Source organism: Sphaerodactylus townsendi, linkage group LG02 (assembly GCF_021028975.2).
Source record: "Sphaerodactylus townsendi isolate TG3544 linkage group LG02, MPM_Stown_v2.3, whole genome shotgun sequence".
Lineage (NCBI taxonomy): Eukaryota > Metazoa > Chordata > Lepidosauria > Squamata > Sphaerodactylidae > Sphaerodactylus > Sphaerodactylus townsendi.
In genome coordinates this window covers 116,474,421-116,487,068 of record NC_059426.1, presented here as the reverse complement: position 1 = coordinate 116,487,068, position 12,648 = coordinate 116,474,421, and the positions used below count along the sequence as shown (strand labels likewise).

Sequence of the window (12,648 nt, the reverse complement as noted above, 5' to 3'; positions counted from 1 at the left end):
AATGTGTATTTATACAGGAGTAAAATGTACAAGTCAAACTGTCAGAAAACTTGGCAATAGCAAAGAATTTGCTTGTTCCACATAGAATGTCCCAAAATGAAAACATTCCAAATTACAGGGAAACTGTAAGGAGCTTAAGTGATCACAGATGGCAAGAAGAATCACTTACCTTCTTCAGCTGTGCCCCAATAGAGGAACCTAAAACATTCTGGTAGACATAATGGACAATGCTCCTCTGCATCTCTCGATGAGGAAAGAGCACTCCTGTTTTTCCAGTTATGGAGTTATGGATAGTATGCCCTGCCAAATGATTAAAATGCATTTAACATTTGCTTCTGTACTCACTTAGACCACATCTGCTTTGCTTCAGTGGAAACACCAAGAACATCAGCAATTTTCAATACATGCAATGTGAACCTAGTAAGCATGGTATATGTTCAGCAGAAAGAAGAAAAAATGGAATCTGCTCCATAGAAATAACAGAGGAAACTTTGTACATAGCCTAAAGTCAGAAATGCACAGTAAATACTGGAGAAAAATCCAACCCTTGGCTTTTGTTAAATTTTTCTAATAGAAAATATGGAAATTAAAAAATTTGGGCAAACCTCTTCTGAAATATTTCTCTGTGAACAATTACATTCTTAATGCAAACTGTTAAAATATTGTTTTGTCTCCATCAAAATTCTAACTATGTAGGACACTCTAAGTCAGTGGTGGTGAACCTTTGGCACTCCAGATGTTATGGACTACAACTCCCATCAGCCCCTTCCAGCATGGCCAATTGGAGAAGCATTAAAAACAAAACCCAATTGGCCATGCTGGAAGGGGCTGATGGGAATTGTAGTCTATAACATCTGGAGTGCCAAAGGTTCGCCACCTCGGCTCTAAGTATTAGGAAATATCATCTATATATGTAACAGCAACCATGCTCCCCAACTGCACAGCTCTAGAGCAGCGGACTGGGGCCACAATGACACTAAACAGATTTTTCCGAAAATTTGGGGGATCCCCAGGTCTGCATAAAAAATCTATGTTTAAAAAAACAGACCGGGGGGGGGGAGGGGGTGTTGAAATTTTCCCCAAATTAAAAGCAAAGGTATTTTTTGCTCACGTGCAGGCAACATAAGAACAAGCCAGCTGGATCAGACCAGAGTCCATGTAGTCCAGCTCTCTGCTACTTGCAGTGGCCCACCAGGTGCCTTTGGGAGCTCACCTGCAGGATGTGAAAGCAATGGCCTGCTGCTGCAGCTGCTCCCGAGCACCTGGTCTGCTAAGACATTTGCAATCTCAGATCAAAGAGGATCAAGATTGGTAGCCATAAATCGACTTCTCCTCCATAAATCTGTCCAAGCCCCTTTTAAAGCTATCCAGGTTAGTGGCCATAACCACCTCCTGTGGCCGCATATTCCAAACACCAATCACACGTTGCGTGAAGAAGTGTTTCCTTTTATTAGTCCTAATTCTTCCCCCCAGCATTTTCAATGAATGCCCCCTGGTTCTAGTATTGTGAGAAAGAGAGAAAAATTGGTCTCTGTCAACATTTTCTACCCCATGCATAATTTTATAGACTTCAATCATATCCCCCCTCAGCCGTCTCCTCTCCAAACTAAAGAGTCCCAAACGCTGCAGCCTCTCCTCATAGGGAAGGTGCTCCAGTCCCTCAATCATCCTTGTCCCCCTTCTTTTTGTTCCCCTTAAACTGAACATCCAGATTGTTGTACATCCAGCTGTAATGAACTTGAAAGTTGGCTCAGTGTTCTGTAGTATTTTGGAAGATCTTAAAGCAAGGTATTACAATACTTTTGGGAACATTTTTGTGGACCAAAACTGCTTCATGTATTTCTTGAAAGTGCAACGGCAAAAAACTGATTCATTAAGGCTGGAAGCAGACACTAATTTCTTTTTAAAATTTACAGCAATTTGAAAGCAAGATAATTACTTGTGCCATATCACATACACATCCCACCATAGCTGCTTCTGGTAAATGCATTTTTTTTCTGGTTCTGGATAATATTGACTTTTTGGATGATGGCAGTTTCTAAATACAAACTACTTTTGCTTACTAACTTGTTTATCCTCTCAGATTTTTTTCAGCAGCTTACAATACCATGGTATTGCTCTGGTTTGGGAGTTGGGGGCAACATGTTATGTGATTCTGGACCCATCTGAATAGTATATTCTAGAAGGTGGTCCCAGGACACTTTAGCTCTTGCCTTAGCAACTGTGCTATGGAGTTCAGCAGAATTCTAATCTGCCTGTGCTATTTAACATCAGATTGCCTCCAAAATTTTAGGTGAGTTCCCATCAGAATGATGAAACTTTACTTCTACTTTCACCTGAGCTGAATGGAGTACTTGATTAGCTGACAGGGTGTCTGGAGACAACAGCAGGTTGAATCAGGATTAAGTAATGAAACATTTTCAGATTTAAAAAAGCATTCTTTGTGGGAACCTCTTCAGACCAGGATGATGGTTTATAGACATGGTACTATACTTACTTTAAATGACCAGGTTCACAACCTGGGATGTTTTAAGGCAGCGGTTCTCAACCTGTGGGTCACGACTTCTTTGGGGGTCGAACAACCCTTTCACAGGGGTCACCTAAGACCACCGGAAAACACATATTTCCGATGGTCTTAGGAACCAAGACACAAATAATTTTATGGTTGGGGGTCACCACAACATGAGGAACTGTATTAAAGGGTCGCAGCATTAGGAAGGTTGAGAACCACTGTTTTAAGATCTGGCTTTGCCTTGGATAGCCGAGTAGTTTCCAAGGCTCAAAACACTTTTTAAAAAAATTTCAGTAGATATGCCAACTCCAACCTTTCTTAGGAAAGAACTTAGCACAATTACCTAGTTTCTAGAAATGACAATGTCGTATCACTGCACTAAGTGGAGCTGCCTTTGTTGACCTCTCAGAAATATCATTTGGCCAAAATGCTGTAGCAAGGATGTTGAATGGAACATGCCACAGTGAATATATAATTCTTGTACTTAAAGAGCTATATTGGCTTCTAGTTTATTTCTGAGATCTGCCTGGTGTCTTCACTCTTGGTATTTAGGGCCAGACCAAGTCCTCTTACTGGATCAGGTATCTCGTGGATTGCTTTCTCCTTGACTTTGTGTTTAATTTCAGCTTATTGGACTGCTGACATGTCTTGATAGACTTTTATTTGAATTTTAGCTTTACTATGATAAGTGTTTGAATTATTCTAAGCGTCTTTGAGCAAACCAACATTTGGAGAAGGAGAATAAAATTTACTTTATTAAATACAGTATTGATGATGATTTCTACTTTTGGCTCCAAGTTTCCTTACTGAGATATTATTTGATTCCTTACAGTACAGCACCTTGTTAACCCATTTCTGACATTGAATATATTTTAACAATAGTTTGAATTAATTCAAAACAATCATACTTTTAAAGCTTCTGAAATATACCAAAAGTATACTTTAGTATATGATAAAATATACATAATGCAGTTTAGGTTCCTCCAATAAATTTTGATTTAATATGAGAAAGAAATTTATTTTCTGCAAAAACATCCTTAAAAAACCAAATCTACAGGCTTCTTGACCATCATTTCAAAATGTCTGGAAATTTTACATCTTTAAACCCCCACCACCACCACATTTCACTACTTTGTTATATTTTAACTGGAATATAAACGTAACAAAATTTATCCTAGGAAAACTAACAAAGAATCAACCTAAAGTCACTTGAGGCAGGTTAATTCCTTCATAGTTGCTTAGGTGAAACCACTATCACAGATACACAGCTATCAAATGCAACAAGAAAAGCTAAAAATAGAAGACAAAGGAGGAAGTGATTAACCTATGAGCCACACTAAACAAACACGTAACTTGCCATTACCCAACAGGTGAAATATAGAATTTCTCTGCTGTTGCCAAGAACAAAGGTTGTGTTTTTAAAACATTTACATCAATCCTGAAAGGATATACACACATTCACTTGGGGGCATTTTTGAAAGGAATTCTACCCAAGGGGGACAAAAGTGTTCATCCCTACAGACTAAATTAAGCCAATCAATGAACTTACTGTTTGGTAATCCCGCAAATAACTGACGCAGAACACATTGCACATACTCTAAATTGGTTTCGTATTGCCAAATCTGATTCAGTACATACTCTTACGGCACTGGTATGTTCACCTTGATTTAGAATGCCAGGGAGGAGAAAGAAGACCTAACTGGAGAGCCACAGCACATAAGACTAGAAGGGCTCCACACAGGTCTGAAAGTGTAGTTTCACGTCAATCTCCCACTGCATCTCCTCAAAAAAACCCTACACTTAAAGCCTAAAAATCTAAATGGGCACCCATTTTAGCACTGTTCTGCCAAGGATCCAGAAACTATTAAAATAATGTAGTGGGAAAGCTCAATCTTCAGATAGTATTCAAGTCATAGTGGCAATACCCTCTGGTGAGGAAACTAACAGTGCAATTTGGGCTCTAGTTGCAGCATGGTCAAGGGCAATGTAGCCATGCTGCCTTAGAGGTTTGTTGTGTTGCAGCCAGCAAGGTTGAATCCCCACTACCGTCTTAGCCAGGTTTCACAACACAAACTAACCAGGTTTGAGGGACGACCTTCCCATTGCTTGCGTGGCAGATTCCGTTTCTGGTGCTCGTTCTCCCCGTTAATCTGCATTCCGGCAGGACCTGGTTGCAAGTGGCATAGACCCCATGAACACAGTTCAGAGCTGATCCGAGGGGAGGGATGAGGATTGAAACCCTGACTCGTTTCCCGCCCTGGAGTGTGATGCAGAATTTGGGCAACCAATCAGCAGTGCGATGCACATGCAACCTTTCCTTGGTTTCATTTCCGCTTTTGCGATGGGCCAGCAGAAGGGGATGCAAACGTTAAACAGTCAAACGTGTAACTTTGAATCGTTCATGGTTTACACAGGTAACTATTAACTGTTTGCACAGTTAAACAGTTAAACGTTAAACTTTTACACGCTGGTTTTTTTAATCACACCCCTACAATGTACGTTTCCGCAGTGGGAAAAGGTCCCGCCCCATCAAGGCACGCCAGCCAATCAGGGGAGACCGACAAAGCGAGCTAGCCTGGTAATGGGGATTGCTGAGAGTTCTGCAACTGGGTGTGTCTGCGGTGGGGAGGGAGAAACTCCGATGAAGAGGACACAGTTTCACAACAAACAGGTTTGGATCTACGTGCAAATTTCAAGTGGGGATTCAACTCTGCCCCTTTCCTCATGCAAGTGGCCTATGCAGTACAACAGGCTGTGCCACTGATTTTGCTGCCATAAGTGTGCACCACCAAATAGGACATTCTTGGTCCAAAAGGGCTCAGGAAACCAACTAATGCCAGCTCCACCCACAGAAACATCCCCTGGAATTACATGTCCCCAGGAATTACACTGCTGAACAGATCCCCAACACTAGTGTAAGTGGCCCTATCCCAGCATAAATGTCCCTTATGCAAGTATAAGTGGCGTTTACACCAGCACAGATGTCATGCCGACTCCTCAATGGTTTCACCCCCTCCCTTTAGATTGCACTGTGAAGCTTCCACCTAAAAATTCCAAAAGCATGACATCATTAATTCCAGAAACTCTCCCTGCATCTCTGATCAAAACAGAATATTCCAGGTTTATCTTGTGGATTGAATGAATGTTGTTTTCAACAACAGATCTGCTGACTCCTCACAGAGAAACATTCTGCTGAACAACCCAATTTTTCTCCTTTTTTTAACACCACCAGTTCCACAGAGCTCGCCTTTTTTTAAGGGTCACCAGGAATATCCGCATGACACCTGAGCTATTCAATTATGTCCAAAGCACAGTCTAATCATATACAAAGCAATGGAATATCTTCCTACAATCTCATGATGTCAGACAGATGAAGAAGATCAAGTGAAACAACGTTCTACGTGCAAAACAAGTCTTGAATAAAATACAGAAGGAAGCAAAAAAATTACATCATCAAAAAGTATTCCCTGAGGTGGGAGCCCCACCGTTCCCTACAAGTGTCCCATCTTCATCTGGATCTGTTCCTGGAGCTTCTGCCCCCTTTTGACCTCTCTTCAACTATTTTGGAGCCCATCAATGGGCTATGTGCAGGCTATGAAGTCCTCAGGTGCCAAGGGTCTCAGAGTATGTACACAGACTTACTTTCTGTCACTGAGGGGATGGGAAAGGAAATCTGACCTACTTATGCAGGCAGTGAGTGCACCATGGAGCTGCTGAAGTGAGGGATTATCCATGTCCAAGCACTGGTAAGAGAGTGTGTCTGGCAGAGACAGAGCACAGTGCCTATATGTAATAGTTGCATCCTCCTACCATTGTCCTGTGGACTTTCTGGTCAATCACCACTTTGAAATCTGGAGATCCACCCCCTGTCCTTTCCGTCAGTCAGTGTTGTACATACTGGAACTACCAGTGCCTTCAAAGATCTTACCAATCGGCACTTCCTATCAATTGGCATCCTGGGAATTGATGCAGATTCATTTTGTTGTACATACCTAATCAACCAATGAGAATAATAGCTGGTGGCAAGTCTGTCCTTGCAAATTCTGGGGGTGGTTATAAAGAACAGCTTTGGAATTGAAAAAAAGTACTCCCTAAGGCCATAAGATAAAATAAACATTAAAGATGCAGTCTTCATTTAAGGTAACAGCAAAATTAACTTTTAGACGGTGGGGATAGCTTCCTAAGATCCAAAACAGACATGATGATGATGCCAGACCCTCTTCTTTAACCTGGCCCATTCACATGTAAAAGGAAACATACTGATGAAAGTGCCAGAGGGGCATAGTGTGAACCCCTTCCACTCCCAGCTCTCCCCCTAATGCCAAACTAGATGATACATTTGACATGAGTTGGGGGGGGGGGTTCCCCATGCTGCTTTGCGGATCTACCTAGTATCAGAGTCCAACACAGGGGGAGTAGGGGCTTCAGCTTTCCTTCTCACATTATTTTTGCAAGCTGAAACAGCCTCAGGGGAGGGTTGTTTTCCCTACTGTGGGGTTACAGATGCATCTCAGCTTGATTTCTAATAATTGGATCCTAGTTAAGAAAAAAAGAATCTGGAAGGAATAAGGGAGGGTCCAGCACTTTCCAAACACATCATGTGGTCCACCTCCACTTTACATGTTAATCTTTTTTTTTTTTGCTTTCCCCCTTCATTTTATTGCTGTTAATTCAAGGAAAAATGCCGATCTGTACTAGAAATCCAATCTGTTCTAGAAATATAAGTGAACTTTCCAGTACATCACATTTCAAATATCAAAGTATATGGTAAACATACAAATAAAGAGAAGGCAACAGACAAATATACAAATAAATAGAAGATACTGTCCTATTTACAGGACAGTTTCTTAAATCATAAAATAAGTCCCTAAACTGGCAGATAATTCAGAATGCGAGTCCACTGGTGCTTTCACACCCTCACTAAACTCAGAAGCAGTTCATGTTAATATGGTCCAAGGGCGTTTTCGCACACACTTTTTATTCCAGAATAAAAGCGAACCGCATTGATTCCTTACCTTTTTAATGTAGTTTCGTCACTCGATGGCATTCACACATGGCCCGGTAGTCACACATCTTCCGCTTGCTTCGCAACTCCCGGGTTTTTGCATCCCTCAGGAATGCGGCGCAAACAATGAATCTGATTGGCTGGCGCGCAGTCCTGGGGCAGTCCAGGGGTGGGGCCTAAGTTATCCTGTGAGGCGGGTGGGGCTGAGAGAGCTCCAAGAAGCTGTGACTAGCCCAAGGCCACCCAGCTGGCATGTGTGGGAGTGCCCAGGCTAATCTGAATTCCCCAGATAAGCCTCCACAGCTCAGGCGGCAGAGCGCTGCAGGAATCAAACCCGCTTCTCCAGATTAGATACACGAAGCTCTTAACCCCTACGCCACTGGCCAGGAGTGTTTTCTCAGTGGTTCTCTTCTCCCGTCTCCGGGAGAAGGCACAGGAAATACCTTTGTTCCATTTCCCAGGAGGACTTTTTTTCGCACTGGATCCTTGAGAAAGAGAGGGGATGAAAACAGTGGAATGCCCTCTTCTCTACCCCTACTTTTAGCAGGATGAGAAGGGGAAACGGGGGGAAAAAAACCCACACGCGATCCCAACACCCCACTTCCCAAAGGAGGTCTGCAGGCAAATATAAGGCACCCATTGTGCATGACAGCAACAAGAGAATATTCTCTGCTCCTCTCAAAGATAGAAGCCGGGCCTCTTTCTGGGCAGCCCTCCTTGAAAATCCGCATCCTTTTAAGCTAACATCTCCTAGGCTCCGCCAAAGCAAGCAGAGCTTTCTCTTTCAGCGCCTCCATTCAGTTCCAGACAATGGGAGGGACAAAGAGAAAAGCAGAAAGGGGTGGCGGTTTTTAAGCACCCTTCAAGAAGGCCATCTGTGGAATTCGAAGCTGCCAAAGGGCCATTGTACCATGCGCACCCGAACGTGGGATGAGGGGGGGAAGTCGAAAGTGAGACGCTAAAGGAACAAAGGAGATGTGCGCGCGTAGCCAGAACGCCCCAGTCGCGACTTCCATTGATGGATCAAATCTGCGTCACATGGTGGGCATAAACCCTTGCTGCCGCTTGATCCACTTTCGCTCCACTTTTGTTTCGCAACTAGGCACCAAATTGTGGGGGGAAACTGCGTTTTCCAAGAAAGTTGCACAAGTATCGAGCGACAGGAAAAATGCGGAACGGCTGGAATGTGGCACAGAAAGGGAGTCGGAACACATTTCGGCTTAAGTGTGTGCAAACAAATGTGTGATACGGCAACGACCTCACATGCCAGATCTGCAACAAACAGTGTGTGCGAAAACGCCCCAAGTTACCCAGAGCAAATAAATTATTTTAACAAAAAAGAATTTCCTATGCTAATTTTCTTTAAATTAAAGCTGTCATTTACCCTTTAACTCCCCAATCTCAAAATATATTGGTGATATAAATATAAATGCTATCTTTGAAGAAATGTAGTAAATCAACCTTTCAAGTTTTTCTCTAGCAGTTAGTTGACTGAATCCAAAATGGACTTTGTTCAGCTGCATGTGCATCTAATTTTTTTCCAAATAAGTAAAATCTATATTTCTGCTATGAATTGTGAGGAATTCAAATACCTATGGGTACACAAACTGTGGTAATTCATGTTCATTTCAACAGTCAGAAGTCTTCTTCCAGATAAATTCAGTGCATTTAAGAAATCAAAAACATTACCTGGAAGCAATTTGGGATATATTGGCTATTAGAAATAAAATACAGCAGCATTAAACCTTGTGACATGACATGAACATGATCAATCTTCACATTCATTGGAGTCTTTCACATTATACTGTGAACACACAGTGGTACGTTGTCTTAAGAAAGTGATATTGCTATTTGGTAGACTGGTTCTGGTTCTAGAAATACCCAACATGTGAATCTAAAGATGTGGCTCTGTTGCTGGTCTGTGTGGTTTGGGTCCAATAATGCAGATGCTTTCAATTCTAGCCTCACCTTCATTATTCATACATTTGCAATGTTAGGAGACAAGAACATAGAGAGTTGTTTTCTAACTTAGTTATAACCTGAAGGATAATTTTTCTTTTTATTAAGCCATATTTGCTGTGAGGTAGGAAAGAATTAAATTATTGGTTCTTGAGGGTTTTCTGGGCTGTGTGGCCGTGGTCTGGTGGATTTTGTTCCTAACGGTTCGCCTGCATCTGTGGTTGGCATCTTCAGAGGTGTATCACAGAGAAAAGTCTGTTTCTCACTGAGTCTAAGTGAGAAGGGAAAGTTTAGTGTGGTATATTGTCCATGTCCCAGGGTGGGGAACCAATCATTAACTGTTTGGGTGGGACTTGCTATGCAAAGGTGTGGTTGAGTGCATTGTATTGCAGGTGAAGTTATCAGTTCATTTTTTAAGTACTGGGAGCCAGGCCCTGCTAATCTTCAAAGTCAGGCGAAACGTTAGGAACAAAATCCACCAGACCACGGCCACACAGCCCGGAAAACCCTCCAGAATCAGTTGAATCTGGCCGTGAAAGCCTTTGACAATACAATTAAATTATTAATTAAAAGAACACCATCATAAATATCTAGTTTTAAATGTTTCACGCTTTTTTTTCTATACAGAGATCACTTTGGGCAGGAACTATTTTATATATGAAATGGCCCAAGCACAGAATTCAGGATTTCCTTGAAAAAATTTTTTTCATTTCCAAAATAGTAAGAGACTGATAGGATGATACCATGAAGAGAATTCAATTAAATTAGCATTACATAGTCAGGTGTATGAGAAATTTTCGAGGCTTACCAGTTTTCTCTGGAAGTTTGGAGAGTTTTCTGACAAGCAATTTCTTAGTTTGTGGCTCATTTTCCAGTTCGCTGTGATCTTGTTTCCTTTTCCCAGTTGATTTTGCCTCTTTTTCTGAAGGACCCTCACATGTTTTCAGCGATTTCTTGTTCTTTGACTGCTTCTCAGAGGGCATTTTGTCTTATCCCTGAAAAAGACTATTTCAGGATTATTAGGATCTTGAAAATTCTAATTCCTCCCACCATAGGTGTACACTGAAAGTCCCACATTTCTGTTGTACCAGAGGCACAATTTCTGAAAATAATGATGTTCCAAAATTAGTACATAATATTTTTTTGAACAGATGGCTCTTCGAACTCTTAGCCCACTGGAGGTTTTCCATTCATTACACACATCATAAAGTATCCAAAATGAGACCATTGCAAGCCATGAAATTAGGCTGTATGCTGTGTGTTGTTGCAATCTGTCACCATGTTTAACCCCAGTCTTCTCTTTGTCCAGTGCCATACTTTTCAAGCAGTTTTCACCAATTGTAACTCAAACATCCATAGCTTCTTTAATTTAAAAAATCTTGAGATCTCTGCTACAAGCAGGTTTTCCATTTGTGGTGAGCAAGACGGCAACTTTGTATCTTCACTGTTAACATCAGGCAGACAAATAATCCAATTTCAACCTGCATTCCCTTCTTCATTGGAAAAGCACATGCAGCTAATATAATTTTAGATAGTACAGAAATAATGCCTTCATTTTGACACCCAGAGAATGTTTCTAGCACTTTTTGGAGAATACACAACATCGTTTTAGCAGCAAAATTCTATCATTACAGAATATTCACCACCACGATCCATGCATGTATGGACAAGGTTTATTTATACCCCATTCGGCCATGAAGCTCAGTTGGGTGGTCTTGGATCGGTCTTGGGTGGTCTTGTCAATCAGTCAACCTCATCTACTCTATAAAAATACTGAGAGACAAAAATTAAACTTTTGAGCAAAAATATTTTGAGGTAATACATGCCCATCAACTTTGAATGTATTCTGGCATAAACTTTCATGAGTCAGAGCAGACTTCATCAGATATAAGTAACAAAAAAAATTCTTGATTTACAAAAGTTTGCCCTGGAATAAACGTTGTTAGTCCTTAAAGTACTGCTAGATTTGTTTTGTTCTGCTGTAATAAATTAACATTCATCTCGGGAATAACTACTTAACACTTAGCAATAGGTAAATGCGTTGCCAACTCCTGGTTAGGAAATACTTGAAGATTTGGGGGGTGGAGTCTAAGAAGGGTGGGGTCTAATGAGGGAGGGGCAGGACCTCAGCACAGAATAATCCCATACAATCAACCATCCAAGAATGCCTTTTTCTCCAGGGAAACTGATTTTTGTAGTCTGGAGATCAGCTGTAATTTCCAGAAACCCTCAGACCTCACTTGGAGGTTGACTACCCTCGCATGCTCTGTGAACACAAAAACAAGACCACAACAGCTACAAGTGCTTGCTTGCACAGGTAATTCTTTCCTCATCACGTCCAGTCTTGCAACCCATGAAAGGGCAAATACTTACGTGTCTAAAACGTAAACCCAGTATCATTTTATTTTCGTAGGCAGCATATGAATATATTAGAAACAAACATAATGTTAGGTCGCGATCCTTGAATCAATAAACGGAATCTGGATTGTTGATCATCAGCATTTATTGGAAAGTATCGAAGCACCCAGCTTGCAAGAAGCCAGTTCTGGCGAACCTGGCTTTTGCTATCCCTTTTATTCAGAAACAATCCCCCCTCCCATTTTCCCAAAGATTGTGAGAAAGAGTTACTCCAGAGTCTAACCGCCCAAGGTCATCGACAGATAGGTATAATGCCACCTGCACTCCTATCCCCACAGAATAACGGAAACATCCCGGTTCCCATGGGAATAGACAGTGTTAGGGATAAGCCTAGTTATCTACAAAGCGCGTGAAACCATAACAGAGAAATCAAGGAAAGAATGTCCCATTATAGCGGTGGTAACATATAGCAGGCTAGGTATATATATTTAGAAGCAGTTACACTGACAGGAATACATCTCAATCACGCAAATACAATCACCGCCCACATATTATGTAGCAACTATATTGAGTTAGGATCAGAATGCATCTCAACCAACTTTGTACCATCGCTGACAAGTTACCATCATGAAGTCCCTACACAGCTCCTGCACAGTTAAGAGGGGAATCCAGTTAGACTATCCCCTTCATTCCCTCCTCAATCCCCAAATTTCTAGCTCATTCAGAAGGGAAGCAGGAGGGTGATGGGAAGTTCTTTCGAGCGCCAAACGGTACAAAGCAAAAGGAGAGCGGCGCTTTCAGGAGGACCCCCCAC

At 41.6% G+C, this 12,648-nt stretch overlaps 1 protein-coding gene across 3 annotated transcripts in view; it reads right to left on the bottom strand.

Moving 5' to 3' along the window:
• Nucleotides 1-12,648, bottom strand: part of DDB2 (damage specific DNA binding protein 2) — a 45,135-nt gene that overhangs the window by 14,515 nt on the left and 17,972 nt on the right. For 2 of the 3 annotated variants that reach the window (XM_048483836.1, XM_048483835.1), the window contains exons 2-3: nucleotides 10,285-10,481; nucleotides 170-300 (exon numbers count right to left, since the gene is read on the bottom strand). In XM_048483836.1, the coding sequence (XP_048339793.1) occupies nucleotides 170-300; nucleotides 10,285-10,459 (306 nt within the window). In that variant the 5' untranslated portion in view covers nucleotides 10,460-10,481. The remainder of the gene's footprint in view (nucleotides 1-169; nucleotides 301-10,284; nucleotides 10,482-12,648) is intronic. The other variant, XM_048483834.1, reaches the window with a different exon arrangement.